Source organism: Drosophila persimilis, unplaced genomic scaffold (assembly GCF_003286085.1).
Source record: "Drosophila persimilis strain 14011-0111.01,24,50 unplaced genomic scaffold, DperRS2 tig00000191-arrow-pilon, whole genome shotgun sequence".
In the NCBI taxonomy this organism is placed as follows: domain Eukaryota; kingdom Metazoa; phylum Arthropoda; class Insecta; order Diptera; family Drosophilidae; genus Drosophila; species Drosophila persimilis.
Genome location: NW_020825298.1, coordinates 5,086,419 through 5,110,651, shown reverse-complemented (window position 1 = coordinate 5,110,651; position 24,233 = coordinate 5,086,419). Strand labels below are relative to the sequence as shown.

At 44.0% G+C, this 24,233-nt stretch overlaps 7 protein-coding genes across 9 annotated transcripts; 2 read left to right on the top strand and 5 right to left on the bottom strand.

Annotated features, from left to right (window-relative positions):
- The first annotated feature begins 2,201 nt into the window (after positions 1 to 2,201).
- LOC6589558 (succinate dehydrogenase assembly factor 4, mitochondrial) lies at positions 2,202 to 2,905 on the top strand. The gene is made up of 2 exons (XM_002015231.2): positions 2,202 to 2,403; positions 2,465 to 2,905. Exons 1-2 carry the CDS (start codon positions 2,349 to 2,351, stop codon positions 2,764 to 2,766), a joined length of 357 nt encoding a protein of 118 aa, XP_002015267.1. The 5' UTR covers positions 2,202 to 2,348; the 3' UTR covers positions 2,767 to 2,905.
- LOC6589559 (WW domain-containing oxidoreductase) lies at positions 2,849 to 7,679 on the bottom strand. The gene is made up of 6 exons (XM_002015232.2): positions 7,560 to 7,679; positions 6,991 to 7,500; positions 6,750 to 6,929; positions 3,378 to 3,507; positions 3,176 to 3,304; positions 2,849 to 3,110 (listed from the first exon to the last, which is right to left on the bottom strand). Exons 1-6 carry the CDS (start codon positions 7,649 to 7,651, stop codon positions 2,928 to 2,930), a joined length of 1,224 nt encoding a protein of 407 aa, XP_002015268.1. The 5' UTR covers positions 7,652 to 7,679; the 3' UTR covers positions 2,849 to 2,927.
- Positions 7,680 to 8,014: 335 nt separating this feature from the next.
- LOC6589560 (serine protease inhibitor 28Dc) lies at positions 8,015 to 10,693 on the bottom strand. Its single transcript, XM_002015233.2, has 2 exons — positions 9,794 to 10,693; positions 8,015 to 9,061 (listed from the first exon to the last, which is right to left on the bottom strand). Exons 1-2 carry the CDS (start codon positions 10,540 to 10,542, stop codon positions 8,119 to 8,121), a joined length of 1,692 nt encoding a protein of 563 aa, XP_002015269.1. The 5' UTR covers positions 10,543 to 10,693; the 3' UTR covers positions 8,015 to 8,118.
- A 1,462-nt stretch (positions 10,694 to 12,155) lies between these two features.
- Positions 12,156 to 13,283, bottom strand: LOC6589561. Its single transcript, XM_002015234.2, has 4 exons — positions 13,075 to 13,283; positions 12,769 to 13,013; positions 12,540 to 12,713; positions 12,156 to 12,477 (listed from the first exon to the last, which is right to left on the bottom strand). Exons 1-4 carry the CDS (start codon positions 13,267 to 13,269, stop codon positions 12,267 to 12,269), a joined length of 825 nt encoding a protein of 274 aa, XP_002015270.1. The 5' UTR covers positions 13,270 to 13,283; the 3' UTR covers positions 12,156 to 12,266.
- Positions 13,284 to 13,467: 184 nt separating this feature from the next.
- LOC6589562 lies at positions 13,468 to 14,717 on the bottom strand. The gene is made up of 5 exons (XM_026988995.1): positions 14,703 to 14,717; positions 14,436 to 14,650; positions 14,134 to 14,375; positions 13,910 to 14,080; positions 13,468 to 13,855 (listed from the first exon to the last, which is right to left on the bottom strand). The coding sequence occupies exons 2-5, from the start codon at positions 14,631 to 14,633 to the stop codon at positions 13,615 to 13,617; spliced, it is 852 nt and encodes a 283-aa protein (XP_026844796.1). The 5' UTR covers positions 14,634 to 14,650; positions 14,703 to 14,717; the 3' UTR covers positions 13,468 to 13,614.
- Positions 14,718 to 15,071: 354 nt separating this feature from the next.
- Positions 15,072 to 21,866, top strand: LOC6589116 (annulin). 2 transcript variants are annotated; one of them, XM_002015236.2, is made up of 4 exons: positions 15,072 to 15,138; positions 15,196 to 16,099; positions 19,483 to 21,449; positions 21,512 to 21,866. In XM_002015236.2, the coding sequence occupies exons 2-4, from the start codon at positions 15,967 to 15,969 to the stop codon at positions 21,734 to 21,736; spliced, it is 2,325 nt and encodes a 774-aa protein (XP_002015272.1). In that variant the 5' UTR covers positions 15,072 to 15,138; positions 15,196 to 15,966; the 3' UTR covers positions 21,737 to 21,866. The 2 variants fall into 2 exon arrangements, with proteins under 2 accessions (XP_002015272.1, XP_026844792.1); XM_026988991.1 differs by lacking the exons at positions 15,072 to 15,138; positions 15,196 to 16,099 and adding an exon at positions 17,299 to 17,594.
- LOC6589117 (pancreatic lipase-related protein 2) lies at positions 21,864 to 23,797 on the bottom strand. Of its 2 annotated transcripts, none has more exons than XM_026988994.1 (4): positions 23,752 to 23,797; positions 23,072 to 23,234; positions 22,370 to 23,007; positions 21,864 to 22,096 (listed from the first exon to the last, which is right to left on the bottom strand). In XM_026988994.1, exons 1-4 carry the CDS (start codon positions 23,795 to 23,797, stop codon positions 21,864 to 21,866), a joined length of 1,080 nt encoding a protein of 359 aa, XP_026844795.1. The 2 variants fall into 2 exon arrangements, with proteins under 2 accessions (XP_026844795.1, XP_026844794.1); XM_026988993.1 differs by lacking the exon at positions 23,752 to 23,797 and adding an exon at positions 23,297 to 23,438.
- Between the last annotated feature and the right edge of the window lie 436 nt (positions 23,798 to 24,233).

Here is a 24,233-nt window from a genome sequence, read left to right as displayed (position 1 = left end):
ATTGAAAAATGTTTCCCCATAAATATGCGGCAGATGAGATGGAGTCATATTCGCTGACATCTACAAGTGAGTGCTAACTAGGGGCAGATATTTTGTGGATATTTTTCTGACCAGGGCCATTTATAGCACAAATTGATAGCATGATTATCGAATGGGTAAAATTGTCCATGAAGAGTTTCTGGAGAGAAACTCCAAGCAAGAGAGCCTAAACCGACTCGAATCGCAATGGTATTGGGACTCACTGCTGACTCTTCGTGCAGAGAGTATCGCAGAAGAGTTCCTCTAATACATTTTAATCTAAGCATATTACAATACATAACAAATCTAAGGAAGACATTTCCAACTATTCTGTTTGTTTTTAAAAAAATTGCACAAATTTCAATTTATTCAATAGAGCGAAACATAAATACTTATTTATAAATGCCAAATCCCCATTGAACGCATCAAAGGCAGAATGCCAAATATTTTCATAATTAATCACATTGATTTACGCATTTTGCGTGATTTTCCTATATTTTATGGCTGTTTTTATTATTTTCTCTCTGAGCCCATAAATCAGGGGCAAAAGCTGCAACTGCAACCAGTTCCGTTCCTGTTTAGGGGGCCATCCTGCCGCTTAAGCGGCACAATGGACAATTTCAATTATTTCTGAACGCTAATTAGTCTCGAAACTAGAGCCATTATGATTATTATTTCTCCTTTGCCATTTACACGGAAAAAAAATTGAATAAAATCAATTAAGCGGGCCAGCGAACAGCATGGAAAATAATCTCGCCATGAGGACAATGGCGATAATGATGATGGTGCTGATTCCGATGCCGATAATTGTGATGGATATTTTATATGACACTACTGACCGGCTGTGCCAGAGGCCGACTGAGGCCGACCTCAGTGCAGCGGATGACATTTTTGATGCTGCTTTGTTTCCGTTTCCGTTGAGCCCGGCATGACATCTGCGAATCGGCTGTGTTTCGCTGGCCCCCAGCAGGAAACATTAATTCAATTGCTGTGCCACTTTTAGGAACATTTATTTATCAATCCACACAAAATCTAAATCACTGTGTGGAGCATTTGCACAGAATATTTCACATATTCTTCATACGTTTTGGCGCACTAGTTTTTTTGAAACATTTCTTTCCAATGCACTTAAGACGATCGCAAGCTCGAAACTGATTGAAGCGCAGCGAATTTCATGCCACAGCGCCTAAAGCAGGGTCATATGACGAGCATGTACAGGCATAGGAATTCCCCTTCCATATGCCAATTATGTTGCCCCAATATTATGTCTTGGACACACTTGAATGGTTCCCGCAACTGCAAAAGAACAACTACTGTCTGGGCTTACTTGTAACCCGAACAAGTTCTGGGTGTGTGTTCGATACCAATTGGGGTATTATGATGAATTCCACATACACCATTGCCGCTGTACATAAATGGGCAACTTTTAAAATTTATGTCGAATACATTTTATTCCTAAAAATAACAGATAAACAACCATGTGTTCACTAAGTTGTATACAAATCTGTAAAAGTATTACAGAAATCACGGAACGGTTTTTTGTCCAATGATACGATTATGTTAATTGATAAATCTTTTTTATTAAAACATGAATTAAATTAGTTTGAAAATTCCATTTTTCCTGCGTCGATTTCGATTTTTTGTCACAGTTGACGTGCTGCCAGACCAGACGAGTTCGTACCCATAGCTCCAGATCATGGCAATAGAGTGCGTCTTGGTCGCAGTTGGTGTGCTGCCAGACCAGACGAGTTCGTACCCGTAGTTCCAAATCACTCCAATAGAGTGCGTATGGGGGTCACTTATGGGTAACACTGCCTCTACAGTATTTGACGGCGGCGAGCTTCTTGATCTTTTTTGTTTAAGCCGAATTTTAGACACAATCAAAAAAAGGGAGTCCCTAAAATAATTCAGTCATATAGAAAATGTATTCATCAATGACCTTAAATTATGTGGGCAGAGCTAAGGGTTCTAGTTAGCCAGCAATATTCAACGGAATATCAAAATCGAGGAATATGTATATTAGAACATGATTTCGTCAGTATATTTACGGTATATTTTGGTATTTTTCTGGGGATCAGACCGTATATCGTTAAATCCGCGGTCACACTGACGGGCGCGCAAAATAATAATAAAAAAAATAAAAACAAGCCGAGGCAGCGACTATAAAAGCCAACCGCCACATCCGAGAGCATCGCAAAAACAAACGCGCACACCCGAGTGACAACACACAACACAAACAGCTGTGTGAGATAAAAGTTCCGTAAAAATAGTTAAAGTCGAGAGAATTGCCGGCATTTCTTGCATAACAAGAGCAACTGAACAGAATCAACATGCAATCCATGGCCAAACAATCCATGCGCGCCCTGCCGCAGGTGGGCAAGCAAGGTGTGTGTCTAATCCTCCGCGAGTGTTAGCCGAAAATAATCATCTCCATTTACCAAACTAGTGAGCTACCTGTCGACGAGCAGCGCCTGGCGTGCAACAGTTGGTGGCAACGATTTGGTCGTTGATGTCTCCGAGCCGAAGACACGGACCGAGAAGCTGATGGCCTTCCAGAAGAAGCTGCGTGCCAAGACGCCGCTGGGGAAATTAGACGAGTTCTCTCGCCATCCCTACCAGGAGAAGGAGCCCCTAAAGCAGTGGCCCAATCAGACGAATCCTTACACAGGCGAGGTCGGCGGTCCCGCCGGTCCGGAGCCAACACGCTATGGCGATTGGGAGCGCAAGGGTCGCGTCTCCGATTTCTAGTCCCCCCAAAAGTTCCTTTAGCTAGCACTTAGGCTGTTATTTAAAAATTACAATTAAGAAACAAAGTAAATCACGTATACTCGACGCTTAATATTATGGTTTAGTATATAAAGTATAAATATAAAAATTTTACAAAGAACACAACATTTGTTTGGTGTAATTTAATGGTCCTCCAGCAGTTCGGAGACTAGGTGCTCGCTGAGGTGCCACAGTTGCTGCTGCAGTGCAGCACTCTTGGAGAGCTTGCTGGGCTCACAGAAGTAGCAGTTGTTAAAGTATAGTCCCGACAATCCTGTCAGCTCGTTGGCTGTGGCACAGTAGATGCTGGTGGCAGCAGCTTGTTGCTGTCAGAGAGAGTACTCTTATAAGTGATAGTCAATTAAATTAAATGCGTGTCTCTTTTTCTCACCAGGGACTTGGTAAAGGGTCTGACGATGGCAAACAGCCATCGATAGAACCAATAATTACGCGACAATTCCGTGGAGACCATATTCCCAGGATGCACGGAGAACACAGAGATTCCGCGTTGCTTCCAGCGCTTCAGGTAGGTACAGAGGATAAGAGTTCAATTAGTGACCTAATTCTTGGTGCCAAATTTGGTCTGGACTCACTTGAGCCAGCTCCTGGGCGAAAAGTACGTTGCACAGCTTTGCATTGTTGTAGGCCATCATGCTCCAGTATTTCTCCGCCGGTGGGGATACATGATGAATGGCCAGGTTGTCCACAGGCAGATTGGCGAACCTGAATACAAGCGATGGAAAAGAAAGGATTGTTCATTTTTAAGACGCATTTGCTGGTTAGCCCAGTTCTTCCAATTTGAGTTAGTACGTATGGATCAGCATATATTATTCATCCAGCCGAACCCAGTGGACTTTGTCCCCCGTCAACGCCAATCGCCAAACGAGTCTTGATTGGCATTGTCGTTGTTCTTGTGTACTGCCGGCGCTTAACGCTCGTTATTAATGAGATGCATCAAGTCAGAATCAACAAACAGAACAGCCACAAAGTACAGGTCATTGACAATGACTAAGCCCTCTCCTACGTACACACATATGTACATATATTTATCATGACTGAACCCAACAATGGGCTACAACAAGTGGCTAGTGAAACAAAGCCCAGACATTAAACTGTGTCCCACAAGGACTGTCGGAAGTGTCTTCTGAGAGTCTGTTCAGAGGGGCTTCATCAATGGAGAGGGAGCTCCTTTTCGTGTAGCGCATGCTCAGGGCGCATAGAGCCGCCTCCAACATGAAAGTTTGATTCGCGCACATTCTGGACTTTGGATTTGTTTTCATTTTTCAAATGCCCGACCAGCGCTCTCGGCTTGGGGCCACAGCCCACAGAACGAAACAGAACAGAACGGTCAATGTAAAAATAACGTCGCAAAAATCTATGCAAATTTGTATTTATTTATGCATACATTTGCTGCTTTCTAGATAAATGGAACTTGCTGTTGGGCTGGCTGTTGTTCGGGTTTGTGGGAGTTATTTGTTGTTGTTGGTTTGTGCTTGTGTTGCGGTAGGTACAGGCCGAAACGAGCATACGTGTTGTTTATGGCACTTGTACTTGTACGGAGTGGATCATATTTGAGCAGACGTGCAACGAGGGGCTCCAGCTTAGCATTCATTTGAGCAATTAATAACAAATAGTAATTGCATTAGCTAAATGCATTAAAGATTTCTGCATAATGATGTGAAAATCTTTTCAATTGTGCAAACAAAAAAATCTGTTCATTTCACAGGGATCTTCAATCATTATGGAGTGTTGTTTGCCTTCAAAATGATTCGAAAATGTTTATCAGTTAGCACCCATTTGCTTCGCTTTTGACCCCAATAGGAACTGGGTATAATTCATCAAATCTTGGCCGAACATTTTGTGGCATACATGACTATCAGCAAGTACACCGCATGGCGCACGCGACTTTTTGTTGCACGCCAGACCCGGACTGGAAAGATACATACTCGAAACGAGAAGCCAAAAATGTAGTACGTGAGCAGAGCAACGCGCACAGCAGCAGAGGCAGCCGCAGAGGCAGCAGCAGCGGCAGAAAAAAAGAAACCACCTCCAATACTCGTAACAAACTCCCCTCTCCATTCAATTGCGTTTTGTGCTTCCTCCACTCGATTCACGCGAGTCTTCCATCATTTTTATATGTGTGACACTGGGCACAGTGGATCAAGAGATGATGGAAACTAAGTTCCTATTAAGGTGCAGTAAAAGTGCTATGACTTAACTGAACCCATCGACTATATCAACTGATCTTTATTTCTCATGAAATTCTCTTATGAAAGAGTTATATATGATGTTCTGGTTATGAAAGACATTTCACAGAATTGGAATCCTACAGGTTTTCTTATAAACTCGACTTGGGGATGTTAACGGTTAAGAAGTTTGACTATAATTACTTATATCCGTTTGATATATTTTTTATACCGGCCAGTAGGATTATGTGGTAGATCCCTTTTAATGGTGGATATTAATTTCCAAATTGACCCAACTGTTGAGATTTTCTAAGGAAGTTCTATAGAGTGTTCCGATTTTTCCTAGTCCATTTCACAGCATCAATAGCTGCCTATCTCTAAAAGTGATATTTCCCTGAGAGATGTCCATTTGAATGTCTTACTCAAAATTAATGGATTTTTTCTTTAGCATTTCTTTACGACCCTCTGTATTCAATATATGTATGTATGTCCATACTACATTCCACTGTGCTTACATCTGCACGTGAGGGTTGCGCCCTGCCTCTACATGTGGGGTTTCGATAATGTAATCAAAGCTGTGGCGTTGTTTTTTTTGATAGCAGAGTGGTTGATTCTGGTTTATCTGAAATTACGAATACGAATTGTGCGCAGCTCTGGATCGCCGTTGGATGGTAGATCGAAGTTCAATTGCGTTTCGCCTTGAAACGAGACCAAACAGAGCTTCAATCGTAGACAAACACAAAAGAGTCGAAGCAGCTGGAGTGACGCCACAAGATTAAAGATTTTTTGGAAACCTACACTAGCCTACATGGCATAGCTGCGAAATTAGTATGCAGGCGAAATTATTTATTTTTGGCTCGCACTATGAATAGTTTGGCCCCAAAGCGAAAAGAAACCGGTCGGGTCCAAAGTCCACATTGCGGAGGGGCATAAAAGTGCAATCAACTCGCAAATAAAATAAATAAATGAAGACATGTAGGAGCGCCATAAGCGATGGTGACGACCACCAAATACCTCGCTACTCTAGTAAGATCTCTGAGATTTATAACACCGATCAAACCTATGTATTCTGAAGAACTTTTCAAATGCCAAATATTTAGATTTCTCTCGAGTCCTTCCGTTTTATAGCCCCCATATGGGATCTATTTTCAGAAACATGTTTCAAAATAAACCAAAAATGCAGTCTGGTCTACATATTTTGGACTGTGCAGATAAAACGAGCGATTAGCAGTGATTAACTGACGCTGACCCAAAAACCAAATACAACAGACTTTGGTCATTGATAAGATTCGCCACTAGATCGATTGTGGGTATGGGGGATCGCAAAACGCTGCCTTCAGTTCCTGTTGCAAAGACCATGATGAATATACCTCATACTCTACGAATACCGGTTGCAAAAGTGTCAAATGCTTGCCGCACAAAAGGAAAATATGGAACTTGAATGGGATTTACACTGGAGGCAACGCAAGTGATCCCAGTTCAACATGACACTACAACGTAAAATACATACAAATGTATTCTGAAAGAAGTTTTGAAAGGGAGTGGACTACCTATTGTTAATGGTAAGATGGTATCAATTTCGGCTTTCTTTCAAACTTGATAATTCAGATATAGATTCACCTTAAAGGAAACTTCACCTTATCAATGAAAATGCAGTTTTCTGCATTCTTTTCATATCAATTGTTTAGTTTGCATTTGAGGCCTTATCGTATATCAACAGTCTGACAATTGTTCTATTAACTAACAAAACCCCGCATCATATTTCAAATAAATAAATACCTGTGCGACTCAGATGACAGAACCACAATCCTCGTCTTGTAATCAAACAACGTCTCCAGTTGCATAGTCAAGTAGAAATGGGACAGATGCGATACTTGGAATGTGGTCTCCAGACCATCCACGGTCGTCGAATAGGGTAAGGCGAAAACGCCCGCGTTTAAGAAGAGGTAATCAATGTGGCTGGAAAATACATGAATTTGTATATTTTGTATACTAGTAAACCTAATTGGTAGGCACTCACTTCACACTCTCCTTGATCTCCCGCACAAACTGCTGGACAGCACGCAACGAACTCAAATCGAGGGCCACAAAACGGCAGCGGGCCCGAGCCGAGGGTCGCTCCTGGGCAATCCGGTCAATGGCAGCTTCTGCGCTGGCCCGACTACGACAGGCGAATATGATCTCACAGCCATGTTGAGTCAGAGAGCGAGCAGTCTCAAAGCCAATGCCGCAATTCGCTCCGGTTATCAGAGCAATTCGTCCATGCAGATCCTTGCCATGGAGCACCTGTAGTGCTGTGCTGCAGGAATCAAATCTCTGCCGGACCTGAGCCACATTCTGAGTGGGCTCTTCCACAGCGAAGGCTAGTCGGGGATCCACATTGCTACGCTGCTGGGTTTCTTTGTTCAGGAATATAAATTTCTTGAGCTGCTCGTCATAGTACTTTTCCCAGCCAATCGGCAGTTCCCCAGTAATGCGTTTGGACCGGCCAGTTCTTGGATGTGTCCACTGAGAGGTTTTGTTTTGCTGGCTGAAGAGATAAAAATCCATTTATCAGCTACGTTTTGCGATTGAGCTTGACCTTTATACTTCACATAGCAGACGGTGCCGTCGTCTGTGGCGCGCTCTTCCCAGCCGGGGGGCAGCTCATCCTCACTGTCTGTATCCGGTAAGGACATCATTTTGCACGTTCTAAGCCTGGAAATTCGAAAAAAACAAATCCAAAACAAAGCCAACAAGTCAGCTGTTTTGACCAGTGTAACCGCGGATTTATCGTTAAAATTTACTGGCCGACCCTCAGAAATATACTAAAATATACCGTCTCCTTTAAAAAATATACCGCCGGTTCAAACTTAACCTTAAAAAAATACCGAAAAGTATCAAAAATACCGTAAATGGTCACCCTGGTTGTGACTCAAATGTGCAGCGCCATATCGATATAAATATCGACTGGAGCAAACCCGAAATTTGGCGGTATAAATTCGAATTTGAAATAAAATTCCAAACTCAAACTCAGAAAAGAAGAAAGAACCATCGGTTTTTTGTACACTATTTCACTTAGTTTATTATCATATTAAATTGCTTCTTAAATGCCTAACTAAAAAGTCAACGATCTTACATACTAATTCCTAGACATTCGAAACGAAACCTAATTAGCCGTTGGCGGTTCATTGATGATCCCATAGAACAGGATAAGCTTGGTTGGATCATGGCGCACCAAGACAATGAATGGTGTGTCGCCCCGGAAGAGTACATCGGGTCCGGATTTCTTCACATACGTGACCGTGGCCGCCGCTGCCTCCGTGCCCTGTTCGTTGACGGTGAAGTCAACCTTGTGGACAATGTCATCCACCACTAGATCGGAGCGTGCCGCTGGAGATGCACTCCGTTGGGCCTCCAGATTATGTAAGGCGTTGCCCCCCAGACTATTGCTCAGTCGATCTGAGGAGGCCGAGTGACCACCCGCCGCAGATTGCGCCTCATTTGTGGCAATCAGGGATAGATCGTTTTGGACTGTACTGAAGATGCCGCCGATACCCATGTGCTGGAGCATGGTCTTCAGGCTGACGGACTCTGTAATGTGCATCTTGGGAAAGGCCATCACGGCAGACCGGCGAACCATCCTGCTGATCAGGTCCTCGATCACGTCTGCGTTCAGTCTCTGCTGGAGCATATTCAACTTGTCCACCGACGACTTGAAGGGCTGGATGATATACATGGTGCTCAGGTTGCCGCGATAGGGCAGGCCAAGGATCTTGCAGCCCAGCTGATGATCCTCGTGGTAGGGAAAACTGCCCCCCGTAGCCATCATCGGGACACTCAGCACCGGTTGTGTGCCCTCGCCATTCGGATAGAAACTGTCCGGCTTGGTGGCTGACTCGATGAAGTCCGTCTCCCAGAAGCCCTTGAAGTACAGGGCATTGGCCAGAATCATTCGAGTACTCTGCGGTATATCGCTTGATATGATGCTGTCAATATGGTTTCGCGTGTGTTGCGCCACCCAGCTGTTGATGTTGTAACGCGCCTTAGCCGGACTCGCTTCAAAATCCTGCGTCTCCAGATCCGATCCATATATTTCACGGATCACTTGACTGCAAATGCAAATAAAATACAGCACATGAGTGAAAAATCAACATTAGCTAACGAATTAGTGCAAGATCATTTGGAAGATAAGTTGTAACAGCTGGTTCTCGGGATGGACAGAATAGGAGAATTGTAGTCAATGCAATAAAGAAACACTTTAAAATGGTTCACTGAAACTAACAGATTGGCGCTGTAGATCATTAAAGTTTATGGTAATTCACGGAGGGAGAACCTCATTGTATGGAGTTGCTAGGGATTTTCCTACTATGCTATACATTTCATCAGATTGCTTTTCCCATGCTATTTAAAGTTTATAATTGATCACGCTTTGCTGATAATTCGTTAATTTAATCCATATGTGAGTATACGTGAAATTTGCATGCATATATAGAATATATGCGAGAAAGTCTTTCCATTCTTGAAAAGTGTTAATCATAGACTGCTTGCTAAACAACATTTTTCTCTCAAGTCAATCTGTATTGGATTCGATCTTGCACATTTCTTTGCATTGAAATGGCACAGATAAGTGATCTCCCAATCAAACAATCCCAATCTTACTTTACATGATTCGCCGTTGAATCATTCTTGATATTCCAGATCGCTGCTCGATCACTTCCCAACGATCCGATCCGATGGGGCCATCCCGTCCGAAGCAGCTCAAGGCAGCCACTAATAGTCTGGCATTTCCCATCTCCAACCTGAGCTCAGCTCAGATCCAGTTTATCGTTAATTAAACTCACCTGTAGCCGGCATTGAGCGTGTAGCCCGTCTGGGTGAAAAGTCCGTTGGCCAGATGCACCTCGTGGGGTGCAGGTCGCAGATATCGTCGGTACGTGCGCTGGCCATTACTTGTCCGCCACGGGACGAGTGGGCGGCCGGAGGACACCATCTCGAGGTTGGGTTGCCGCACATCCTGGAGCATCAGGCCGAATTGCTCGTGAAATTTGATTGTATCCGACGTGCCGAACACAGACGACAGCTCCTGGTAGCTGCGTCCCTTGGCGCCGAGCAGTAGCAGAGCCAGCGAAGAGACAATGCTGAGAGGCGAGAATACCTCTGTCTTGCGATATCTACCGCTCAGTTGATTCGCCAGATTCTGGGCGAAGTTCAACACACTGCGAGCTATCTGATCCGAGCTGGCAACGTCCACGTAGGATGAGCCGGAAGCGGAGCCGGAAGAAGCACCACCGCCACCCCAAGCAGAGCTGCCAGCACTCCCAGTTGTTGACCCTATCCGACTGTTCACGTTCTTGTTGGGAAGGCCACTGACAAGGCCGGGCGATAGCAGAGGTGCTGATTCCTGTATGGGCTGGAACTGGAACTCGGGCTGTGATGGCTGTTGGCTGTCTTGCTGCTGTTGCGCGTTCTCTTGCTGGAGCCGCATGATGTAGGCCTGGGTCTCGGGAGTGCGGAGATCGGATCGCCACAGATCTGTCTCTGATCGGACCACACTCATCATCACCAGTAAAGCGAACAGTAGGCGCCACATATTGTACGAGTAATAATACGAGTAATTTCGAATCTTATCGGATCAGTGAATCCGTAGATGAGCACACAGATATACCTATATATATTTGCTATATATAGTATATATGTTTAGTATGAGTGTGAGTACGCGAGCTTAGAATTCGAACGCGATCGAGGCAGCTGCGTTGCTAACACCAGGCGACAGACTAAACTGCCACCGCTCAGCGCGAATCGTTATAAAACTTGAATCGGAAACTCGTTATCAGGTTTAATACGAACTGTTGTACGTACACACCGAGCAGCTCCTTCAAGCCGAGCTCTCTCTCTCTCTCTCTCTCTCTCTCTTTCTGGCCCTGTAATTTTCTCGCTAGCGTTTGTTTGGCCGTCGACTCATACCCATACCATCTGGTCTGGGTTATACCCCGATCGGACTCTGTTTACATTGATGCCCCCGAGAGGGGGTTGTCTGCACTTGTTATTGATTCCAATCGGTATGATCGGTACTTTCTGGGTTGTACGGATGAGACACAGCGCGGCATGCCGGTGCCTCCCTCATTTTTCTGCGAAACCAGTAGCGGAAATCCATTGAAGCTCTCTCTCTATCTCTCCCGACCTCATGTGACGTGCATACTAATGTGCTCTCTCTTTATATCTCTCCCGCCAAATACACAAAGAGGTAGAGTAAATATTTTAAATATTTATAAGCTACATATATTGTATGATTTATGTTAGATGCGTATTCTCAGACCCCGTCACTGGAAAGTTTGCGCTTTTGTGGAGCTCTAACAAGGCCCTTTGTGATAATGTTAGGGGTTTCCCCATTTTGGCAGAAGAATGATATGGAAATCCGTTGAAGCGATGATGCAGGTAAAAGCCGCTTCTAACAAAAAAACGCGGATTAACATGACCATTAGGCTTTAGTAGAGAAGAGCGGGAAGCACTCCGACCTTAGCACATTTCCGACACATTTTAAGATCATACAATATTCCAAGTTCGGGACCTCCAGAGCTGGTCTGAATGTACGTTCTACCTTAAATAGCCAAATGATGTATCAAATGTTGTTTATTTATTACGAAAATTGCATTTGTTTGTAAAAATGTCTTTGACATACTGCATTCAATTTGGTGCAATTGCACTGCATTTAGAAATCGCCGAATATTTTGTATTAATTTTTGTCACCATTAATCTTCAACACCATGAAATCATTCTCGTCGGGCAAGCTTTGGAGGAAACACTGACAATTGACAAACAAACGAAGATTGAATTAACTTTGGTCACGCGAAGGTGATTATCGCTTTGTAAACCAATTTTTTATTTTTGAAAAGTAAAACAAAAGTTGAAAAAAACTGTAATTTAAATTACATTTTAGTGATGACTAATCAGATGAATCCAATGATTGAATGAGTCACTTGTATAATCCAAACCATCTCTTCCCCTAGGAAAACCCCAGGAAAAGCAATTATATTTTTGTTTATAAACTTAGACATAAACAATATATCAATTAACCCAATCAAACTGCCATCGTATGCTGTTTCTATGCCTCGGAATACAGCCCGCCTGTCATCTTATCTTCTGTTTTCTAGAAGTTCTTCAAGTTCAATAACCAAACGGAAAAGAAATAGAACACCCAAGGCATAGGCGGACTTCGCATTTATTAGCTATTAGATTATATTATAATTGATAATTCAAGTTTGAGATAAGAGATGTTTGATTAGGGTCTTTTATTTTCCTTATCTATTGATCTGTTTATTCGGCCCAATAGACTTTATCAATCGGTTGGAAACCGATTTTCTCAAACATTCCGCGGGAGGCTGAATTTTGTGTTACCACCGGAGCTACGACTGATTCGCCCAAATCATTGATCTTTTTCGACAGAGCGCGAACCATGAGGCTGCCCAGGCCCAGGCGCTTATGCGATTCTAGAACTTGGAGCAGACCCAAGGCACCAATTGGCAATCTATCGGGTGAGAAGAGGGAGTAATTTATGGATCGCACTAGGAATCAATCGAATTGTCTCACCTCAGGCACCAGGCCACCAATTTTCCAGTCTCATCATAGGCGCCAACATTTTCATTATATCGAATCAGCCGTCGGACAAATTTCACGGAATCATGAGCACGATGTGGCCAGATTTCGTTGACCGTTTCGGCATCTTTAACACTCAAATTGTTCAGTCTGATGCCATTTGGGACTCTAGAAGATACCACAATGAGATGGGGGTCAAGAACATTGGAAAATTTATACTTACTCGATGGTGAATGTGGATACAAGTTCCTTGCTGGCAAAATACCAAACGGCGTCCACAATACCGAGTTCTTTGGGGAGACATGTCTTCCCAAAATTCCTGACCAAAGGCTCAAAGCGAGAACTAAAGCCAAAGAACAGGTACTCATCATTTGAGGACTTCAAGCATTCAATTGCCTTCGTCACTGGGCTCAGATCATCGCTCAATGTATTGAAGTAGAGATGCTGAAGATTAAGTCCCATATCGACCTTAATTCGGATAGATTCTCTTATAAAAGTTCTCTCAATTGCATACAACACTGGTACTCACGGCTATTAGGAATGTTCCCTCTTGTTTCCACTCCCCATTTAGCGATAATACTCTGACTGGCAGTTCTGGTTCTTTCTGCACCCAATTTATATAGTTATTAATGCACATGTAACCATGTGGATCCGTATCTCGGTCGGCATATAGATCTCGCAGCTTTATCCAATCGCCGCGTGGTATCTCAACCAGTGAATCCATTTCCGACGTGGTACCGACCTGAATGATAGCTGAAAACCGAATGAACAATAGAAAACTAAAATTCAATGCAAAGAGCACGAAACACCCCATAATCTAGAGCTCAGAGCAATATGCAATGTAATATAAGAGAGTAACTCGTAGATACAGATAAGAAACAGTTGGTGTTTGCTGAATTTTCTTTCTTACAGTAGGTAGAAACAAAGGAAATGCAGTTTGAATGCAGCAGTGAATTATGGAATTATAAACTTTGAACTAAAATTAAATGTTTTATGCGACGATGGTTGTTAAATTACAAGACATTTATGACAATTTCTTGTCAGATATGTATTTCAATCTAATCCAATGTTATTCATCTGTCTGCATCTGGGATTCTGGCATTACCGACCAATACAATGCATTGATGACGTGAAAGCCAAGTTTCTCAAACATTTTTCTTGATTTCTCATTCTCAGGAACAACCGTGGCCAGAACTTCAGATCCCGAGGCGGCAATTAATTCGGCGATGAAACGAACTATCATGGAACCCACTCCCGTACGTCTGTACTCGGGTAAGACATGCAGGTTGCTCATGCTCCCATGGGGAGATCTGTGGAGGAATGACAGTATAAGAGTAAGTCCCAAAATCCCTTTCTGGTCCCACCTGAGGCACCAGCCATGCAGACTTCCAGTCTCATAGAAGCCGGCACTAATATTGTTCTTGATGAACCCTGTTATCAGTTCCAGAGAATCAGCAGAGCGATAGGGCCAGTGCTTATCCACCACTCCGGCCTCGATGGGCTCAAGCCTACGGCAATAAAATGAGGGAGTATCTCTAAAAGATTGGGTAATTAGTTAAGATTTCATGGACAGGTCTTACAGTCTTACGTTCGAGGAAATTTCTTGATTTCGGATTTGGGCAAATGGTAGACAAGAGTGCCCTGATGTACCAGTTTACATTGGTGTCCCCTTGCTGCCCAATAATGCTCAACAATGGGCTTTAGCCGTTCGTCATAGCCACAGATCAAATGCCAAGTTTGTAGATTCAAAGAGCACAGCGCGGATTGCAGTTCCTCCAGAGATTCTTTCACAGTATTCAAGTAGACATACGCCTTCTTGGCCACAGTATGCTATCAGCAAAATATTTATATTAGTTTTGGGCTCATATCTGATCAATCTTAAAAAACAACAATTAAAATATATCTGCCATGGTCCGGAAAATCAAGATCGGTCGTATAGATCTTGATCGTTTCATCACTATCGATTGGTGTCCAGTTTATAAAGTATTCTATTAGGTCATAGCCGGTGAGATTTGTGCGATCGCCGGCATACAAATCCCTCAAAATTTTCCACTGATCACGAGGGATCTCTGTCAACTTGGAATCCATCAGATATACAGCTGAAACTGCATCAAATATTGAACTGAAACTGAAAGCCTAAATGCTTATCGCACTTACACAGCAAAAGTTGTGACGAGAGTGAGAGTCGGCGCGCGGTTCGAACGGTTTCGATCTGGGGACGGAGATAAGATGCTTCCTTTTGTGCTATATACCCTCTGCAAGGGTATAAAAATGAGAGTAAATTTAGCGTGTTTGTTCTCTTGAATATATAGTTTTTCTCTTAAATTCAAAATTCTCTTCATGCTTCTCTTACGATAGTTTTATTGAAATGCGATAGCAGCTTTACTCATATTTGCGTTGCCACCAATCGAATATCTATCGCCGGCGATCAGCTGTTTGTTGATTTGTTTATATTTGTAATTTTTTTTGTACATAAGACAATTTCTTTTCGAATATTTTTGTAAATTTTTTTTCGAAGATGGATGATAACTATCCTATCTGGAATAAACGACCGGAAACAGTCTGAGCTCAAAATAGACTTGCGAACTACGGGGTGAGTGTGAAGGTTCTACAATTAATCATTCTTTAAATGGTAAATTCTGTTTTGCAGATGTCTGACGACAGTTCAAGAAGAGCTGTCAGCTTCTATAGTTTCTTGGAACGACTTGAAGAAAGCATGGAAGAGCCGGTTGTCAAGCTTCCCAAACGACTGCATCCGCCATAGCAGCTATTGCCTTCAATAGATGGCTTCGATAAAGCTGTCAAGATTCTGTCCAGACAGCCACACCTCACGTCATCTTTACACCGAAGCAATTAGCTGCCCAAGAACAGCAGCAACACCATCTAGAAATCATAGTCAATCATGACACAATTACGATCTGCTCAGAGATGTTTCCATTAAGAGCCGATCAATTTACACACGCATGTCTGGTTTTTGGACACCCGAGGCCGTCCACTAGCTGACACTGGGGTCAGGCATGGCATACCATACATATGTAAAAACTGTTGAGCGAAGATGCCAGATCGGAACGGGGTGCCTAAACAGTCGCCGTCGAACGTTGGCGCGTTCCAGTTCAATCGAAGCTTTCGATGATGACGTGATCACAGCTGTTACAGTTTAAATTGTCTCGACTTTGCATTCCATTGCATTTTAACCAAAAAATAAAATGCCAGCTAATTGTGGACAGTAGTCGCACACGTCGGATGTCTCCAGTGAGGCATTGAAGTTCAAATACCGCACCTATAAGTTCATCGGGCAAATCCACACCAAAGCAAAGGCTTATCAATTGACGGGCGAACCGGTTTGCCAATATATTTATCTACTCGGAGCTTGACTACGCCCTCCCTCGGTCAAAGTTTCGGAATTGTTAAGATCCTAAGTATGGGACAGAAACTGTCGTACTGCAAAAAGTGTAAGGATTGGTGGAAGAAGAGTGATCAGGAGGAGACCAAGCCTCGTGTACGCAATGTCAATGCCAACTACTTGGCAGGAGCTCCCGGTCGAGATACAACGGGTGAGTGGCAATCAGGATAACGACTAAGGGAGGAAGTAAATATGTCTGATTGAGGTTTTCTACTCTACAAATATGAAGCATGTCTGTACAAATCTATCCCTCTCTTTAAGATTTCTCCAAGCCTGGGGCTCTCTGTCCCCATTTGATTTGATCTTTGCTATTGTTGTTGACTAACTCTATTCAAATTGATTTATTTTGTTGTGCAATACTCGTACCAGCAATCATGCATTCGCTTCTATTGATATCGCCTTTTATGTATGCAAATTGCTGCCGTGGGTGTATCAGAATTCGTAGTTAGCTGCCCACCAACTTGTACCTTGTCTAGATCGAACAACAGCCAACAGCCACTCGAATTATTCATTTTATAGGTGCAATTTTCGAAAATTGTATAAAAACAAACAAAGCAAAAACACACCTGCCAGCTGACAATGATCTTGCACAGCAGTTCTATCCCCGAAATGTTCGATATTTATACAATTATTACTCACAAATAGCCAATGAAATGATTAATAAGATCACAGCTTAAATTGCGAATGCAAATTAATGATGAGCATTGAGAAATTCCTAAGAAAAACTAGTTTATAAGGGACGTTCCGACCTAGGGATACCATTTTTGTGCGCAATGTAGAGTACGATCTAATTAAAATGTTATACATTTTAGGAAATTATCAAAAACAAACTAGAACTATATCAAGAAAGACTTCATTTTCTTTAAACCTTTTATAGCTAGCAAATTGTAACTGCCGTTCTATAGTAGTAGTAGCAACTCCTCAAGAGGTCTCCTACAGGCGATTCCTTCTGCCTGTTACATCTCTACCCACGAATACAATATGCCCTTGACTCCCACTAGTACCGTGCATAACAATCAGTTTGCTCTTTTTGCTCTTTTGAGGCGGTTTCCAATCAAGATGTTGGCTGCCCATGAACGATGACGTAGTGCCTGAAACAGCTTCTTCGCCGTCTTACCAACGGGTCGGCTAGAAGCTGCCCTCAAGCGCTGCTTCCCGTAAATAATTATTAATGACAGACTACCAATCCGAGAGAGATCCAGAGACATGGAGAGCCCATATAGAGAGATGTCTGAGAGCGAACCACACGCATTGAAGGCGAGGCAACTATCTGGCCCAAGCGGTTTACTGATGGGCAGAGCAGAGAGTGATCAGTTTAGTTTAAAGCGTTGCGGCGTACACTTCGATATACGGGACAAAGAACAGAAAGACCCATTCGAGACGAGACTTTGAAGCGTTTCCGTTAGGCTTGCTGTGTTATTATAGCTATTACGGTTACTGTTGCTGCTTGTGTAAACCGTAGCACATAAATAGTCGTGCCCCAAGGCTTTAATTTCCCTAAGCCGAGTCGTGCTAGACAGCAGTGAAAATGAGCTACTGGAACTATCGGAATTATACCCCCAGCTGGATCCAGCGCTGGTGGCCACAGTCCCCGCCCCGACGAGTGAATCCCTTCCGCAGCACACGTCCTGGTCCGGATATTGAAAGTAAATGTCCATCCCCCTAAGAACCATCAAAGAAAAAACATAAATTAACGAATAGCGTGTTATGTTACACTTGTTGTGGGGAACTACCAGAAATATTTTCGAATCTTTGGAATATTATTTAATTTTGCTTTTGTTTGATTGTTTTTTTTTCGGTCTATGACTTCACTTTTGTGTGTTTTTGTTTCCGTTCTGAATATTTGTATGGGTTGTTTGACACGTTCGGGAGGTTTTTGCTATTTCGCGTAATTTATTAACACACATATACTCGTACATACAAATATGCATATTTCAGTGCTATTATATACGTATATACATATCAAATATTTGAGTTGATTACATTACTTATCAATGTCGAAATTCCAATCAAAAGTTCAACTAAAACGATTCAATTGTTTGCTCCCCTTGATTGAACAGTAAAGTAAACTACACAAAAAGGTGGGGTGGCAGGGCAGCCATGTGGAACAGCGAGGCATCTGTCAGCCACGTATCATAGCTGCAAGATAATTCTCAATAAAAACAACAAAAAATTATGCCTTTTTGATCATGCTCTTGGCTAATGTGCTTAGATTTTATGGGACACGATTGGACAATGGGAAAATATCTTTTGATGCTCAGGGAAAGGGAAATCGAATGGGAAGACCCATTTTCATGGTTCGATACATTTTGGTAACCTTTGTAAATGGATTTTAGACATAAAAACACTTTTTCTGAATTTAAGAAGCTTTGGATTGAAATTGTTTTCGAAGAAGTTTCTCTAAAACCTGTTGGTCATTAAACAAGATTTCTATAAGGAAAAAACAACAGTTTTTTGTCTACTTAAATAAGCAAAAAAAAATAAAGCAAAAATTTTAAATTTTAATCCTCAAAGCCAGAGTACCAAATGAGTAGGAATCTATTAGATGCACTATAGTTTGAAATTCATTCAATATATACATATTCTCTATAGATTCATTTAATGGCTAAAGGTGCCAAAATTTATAATCTCTTGGGGAACAATATTTTCTTTGGCCACCAAACCATTGATCACAGAAAAGCTTCCCATTTGGTTATTAAGAAATACGATTATATAGGATTTATTATTTTTTTAGAAAAGTGAATTGGAACAAAAAAAAACCCGTATCTTTTAATCGGCTTCTTTCCGTTTATTTTAACATCTTAGATAATAATACACTTTTTATTCTCAAATAAGAATCCTTAGTTCAGAAACTAATTATTTATTTCAGTTTTTTGTGTTGTGTTGACAGAAATCTTGAATGCTTCAACCAAAATGTTCTTCTTTCCGCTAAAAATATTTCTTTATTGAGATAGTGACCAACTGAAGGAATACTTTCGGTCTATGAATTGAGTATGATTTGAAACGTTCCTAAATTGGCTTTTAACAATGAAATAGTCGGTTATAAAAGTATTCGAGCTTACTTTATTGACATAACACGTGCCAAAATATACTAAGTGCTAATTTTCTTTGGCCCAACATATTTTGAAAAAATTGATTTCTTCTCTTGTGATACATACTTTCTTGGAAAAGATTTCGCAGAACTATTTTCTACTTTTTTCTCTGCTATTTTTTGTCAATTTTTGTTGCTGTTTTTTGTGTGTTAGCGTTGGCGTCACTTTGATTGTCGTCCACTGAGAGAATTAATTGGCTTGGCATTGAACTTTTTGGCCATTGTGGCACAAGTTTGTTATGTTTATGGCCAAAGGCGATTAGTCAGTGAGTATGTTGCGAGGAAGGGGATCGTATCGCATGGGCAGACCAGCTGACAGGCCATTTGCTTTATGAGATCATCGCCTGTACCAGACAGAAGCGATCAACTACGAGTAGAACCCCTCACTGACAGATTGTAATGAGAGCCGACAATTGACTAATCTGATTTTGTTATTTATATAGATGCGGCTAATTCGGCGGTTCTCGGTGTGCTTCGAGTGGATCTCTGCCAGGAGGATAACCACAACGAGCACCACACAAGCCACTTCTATGCGGCGGCGGCCAAGGAAGCTCTCATCGTGCGCCGCGGAGAACCCTTCCGCCTGCGCATTCACTTCAACCGCGACTACAGCCCCAGCAAGGATGCCATCAACTTTGTCTTCAGCGTGGCCGATGACAAGAATCCCAGGCCAGGACATGGCACACTGACTGCTCTGGTGCCCCACGATGGCATCGACGATCTGGGCGACACCCTGGACTGGGGAGCTGGAATTGAGACGCACGAGGGTACGCTCCTGACGGTGCTGATCAAACCGCCCTCGACTTGTCCGGTGACAGAGTGGCGTCTGGATATCGACACCAAGCTGCTTGGTGATGGCTCCCGCAGCTATCCCGTTCCGCTGCCCATCTACGTGCTGTTCAATCCGTGGTGCCCGGAGGATCAAGTGTATCTGGAGGATCGCGAGCAGCGCAAAGAGTACGTGATGCACGACACGACCCTCATCTGGAGAGGCTCCTACAACCGGCTGCGTCCCTCGGTGTGGAAGATTGGCCAGTTCGAGCGGCATGTTCTCGAATGCAGCCTGAAGGTTCTCGGCACCGTGGGCAGGATCCCACCCGCCTACAGGGGCGATCCTGTGCGGGTGGCCCGTGCCCTGTCCGCGCTGGTAAACTCTGTGGATGATGATGGTGTGCTGCTGGGCAATTGGTCGGAAGATTTCTCGGGCGGCGTGGCGCCCACTAAGTGGACGGGCTCCCCGGAGATCTTGCAGCAGTTCCACAAGACCCAGAAGTCCGTGAAGTTCGCCCAGTGCTGGAACTTCAGTGGCGTCCTGGCCACCATTGCCCGCAGTCTGGGCATACCAGCCCGCATCGTGACATGTTACTCTTCTGCTCATGATACCCAGGCCTCGCTCACCGTGGACGTCTTCATCGATGCCAACAACAAGAAGCTGGACGCGGAGACCACCGACTCCATCTGGAACTACCATGTGTGGAACGAGCTGTGGATGCAGCGTCCCGATCTGGGCGTGGGCCAGCATGGCGCCTACGATGGCTGGCAGGTTGTGGATGCCACGCCCCAGGAGGCATCGGACAACATGTACCGTGTGGGCCCAGCCTCCGTGCTGGCGGTGAAGCATGGCGAGATCCTCAGACCCTTCGACGGAGGCTTCGTCTTTGCGGAGGTCAATGCGGACAAGCTCTACTGGCGGTACAACGGTCCCAGTCAGCCGCTGAAGCTGCTGCGAAAGGACACCCTGGCCATTGGACATCTGATCAGCACCAAGGCGGTCCTCAAGTGGGATCGGGAGGACATCACGGATAGCTACAAGCATGCGGAGCGGTCCGAGGAGGAGCGTAGCACCATGCTGAAAGCCCTGAAGCAATCACGGCATGCCTTCAGTCGGTACTACCTTAACGACAACTTCAACGAGGTAGAGTTCGATATGGAGCTAAAGGACGACATCAAGATCGGTGAAAACTTTAGCGTTGTCCTAAAGGTGACCAATAAGAGTGCGGAAAAGAGTCATCTGGCCACCGGTCAAGTCAACTGCGATGCGGTGCTTTACACGGGCGTGGGAGCCATGGAGGTTAAGTCCATCGGCTTCGAACTGGAGCTGGAGCCAAAGGCCAGCGAATACGTCCGCATGGAGGTCATCTTCGAGGAGTACTTTGAGAAACTCTCTTCCCAGGCGGCCTTTCAGATCTCCGCCTCTGCGCGAGTGAAGGATACAGACTACGAGTATTATGCCCAGGATGATTTCCGAGTACGCAAGCCGGACATCAAGTTCCAGATGGGTGAGGGCAGCATTGTGTCCCGTAAAGAGATTGATGTCATTGTGCGCCTGGTCAATCCACTGCCAATACCCTTGCACAAGGGGCTCTTCACCGTCGAGGGTCCTGGCATAGAGCAGCCACTGAAGTTTAAGGTGAGTGGGGATGGGAATACATGTTTCTGAGTATTCTCTTCTAATACAAACTTTTTCAACAGATTACCGAGATACCTGTTGGGGGAACAGCTGCAGCCACATTTAAGTATGTCCCCCCGTATGCCGGTCGTGGCACACTTCTTGCCAAGTTTACCTCCAAGGAACTGGACGATGTGGATGGCTATAAGCACTACGAGATCGAGCCCCGTCCCGAGGATCTGCTCCAGCCCAACGGCAGCCATAGAAGTAGCAACATCATCCGACGACGCACAGATGTTATAGCATAATACGCAGAACCCGACCTCAATTGAAATGGGATTCGTTTTGTATTCATAGATTAAGTTTTTTGTTGTAAATAATTCTAATTCGAATAATATTATATTAATTTTTGATATTTTAAATAGAAAATGATGATCAGTTGTTCAAGATCTCGTCAATGCCCAGGGCGTAGCTCGGCTTGTTCGAGGTCTTCACAAAGAAGATGCCTCGAGCATCGCGGGGCACTGGATCACCCATTAGGATTTTGCCGCCAGTGCAGTTCTTGCCCTTAAGTTCGTCCAGACCCGAGCACGGAACACCGTAGAAACCCTTTGGGGAGTTGATGGACTCGGCATAATATTCGTAGGAGCGTCCATGACTGCAACCAGCTGGAAAAGTATATTTCAGATAGGGAAAATGTATGAGGAAATGAACAATCTATCCAAATATCTATACAGATTGATTGGAAATCTATCTAGCTTATGCAGTGTTACCTTCAGAAACATTAAAGGGTCTTAAGAATTTATCAAAACTGAATGACTCAGTACTTGTTCTGTACTTAAGAAAAAAACTAAGTAGTTTCCATAGAAAGAACTAGAAAATGTCTAACTTATAGGGATAGCTAATCTGTTTGTTACTAACTAATCAACAACCATACTCACTGAAAATCTGGGATAGCTCCTTGCAACCGGGTTGCGGTGGACCACCGCCATTCGGATAAAAGTCCACCATGCCAATGGGCTTGCGGAAGCCCAGATATCCCGCACAACTATGTATGACATCCACAAAGTTGGCATCCGTGTCGTCCAGATGATTCTCCGGCCCAATACAATCCTCGAATGCAGGACGAGCAGGATCTAGGCCTGTAATACGATTCACCCTATACTTCGTGTACGATCCCGCATAGCCCATTATGTGGGCACCCAGACTGTGGCCGATGAGGTGAATTCTTTGAGGATCAGCGTCCTTTTCCTCCACCAGGAGATCGATCAATTTGGCCACCGCTCTTCCCACTTGAACCGTGTACCGAGCTGGAGTCAGGTAATATATATTGTCCGCCTGATCCTGCCAATTGATGGCGAACACATTCACCTGACCGCGCTCTATGTAGGCCCCGCGGATGGACTGAATGGAGTTGCTCATGGTACTGGACTTCCAGCCGTGGACGAGGATTTTGGTGTCCAGTTCGGGATTGAATTTCTCGGCCATTTCCTGCCAGGTATCGCGCTTGTGTCGCTGCGTGAACTCAAAGTTGTTGTCGTCGATCCAGAAGTCCGCACTGGAGCTGAGAGAGGAATCGCTGGAAAGACCAGAAAATATGAGATTGAAAATCGAAGCTCGAATCAATCTTAGAAGAAACATACCTTCCATACAGCTCAAATTTTATTAGCTGCGGCAGATTGATACGGTTTTCCGGCGGTGGTTCCACCAAATAGGCAACCTCTGGCTTCCCCGCGCCATTTGGCATATAGATCCAGGTCTTGTTGTAGTCCTCCTGACTTAAAGCCACCTCCCCGCGTATGCCAACTGCAAAAGAGAAGTGGAAAACCAATCAGGAAAAGCCCAGTCATGTCGATGAACTACTTTACAGAGCAGCAGCACGGGCCGCACCACTTGAGCCAGAGCCGCAAAGCCCGTGATGAGCCACTGGATAACCACAAACGTGTTGGATACTTCATTCCGGCAGGGATTGATCACATTACAGATGCAGGCCAGCGCATTGGAGGACATCTTGACCAGCTAAACGTTGCCCACCGACTGATCTGTCGCGATTCGGAGAACTCCCCATGATGACCCAAGGCCCAAGCTCTCCAAGTGCCAGCCGCAGCGAACTCTTTAATGAGGCCATACTGACGCATTAGTAATCCTCGAAACCGGTTGCTGTTCCAGCAATTAATTCTTGGCCTGGAGCGCTTTAATTATTCTGAATCAAAGCGCACTCACTGCTGCCGTCTTTGTGCGTGTACGAGTAATAACTCGGACAGACTCAACAGACTCAAACAGAGGCGGAGACAAAGCCGTATCCAAGTTATCCATAACTCACCAACCAGACAGCCAAGGGCCACGTATAACCAGCAAAGCTTCAACATATTTGGACGTCCAACGACTGTAACTGTGGCACGGCTCAATAAAGCTCCGCTTTTATAGTTGCCAGCGGCTCTTAGATAAGCCAGGACAGGGCCAGGTGTCAATCAAGACTGTCTTTTGAGCTGTGGAGCTTCCCAAATGGAAGCCTTAGCTGCAAAGTTTTTATCAAGCCTCCACGGGATGTCCAAAGCGCGGCACTGTTAATGGGGTTACAGCTAGTGCGGTGGGGCATGCTTAAAATGGTGCAGTGCACACAGATTGTTGTGTGGGGAAAAACTCGAGGGAAAATATCATCAAACAATCATTATACCATTGGAGAGGGTATATTATAATTAAGCAGCAGTTTGTAACGCACAGAGAAAAGTATTAAGTAAGTATATATTCTTATTTTATTAATATTCAGATCATTTTTCTCCATCGGCCGGATCGTTACACCAC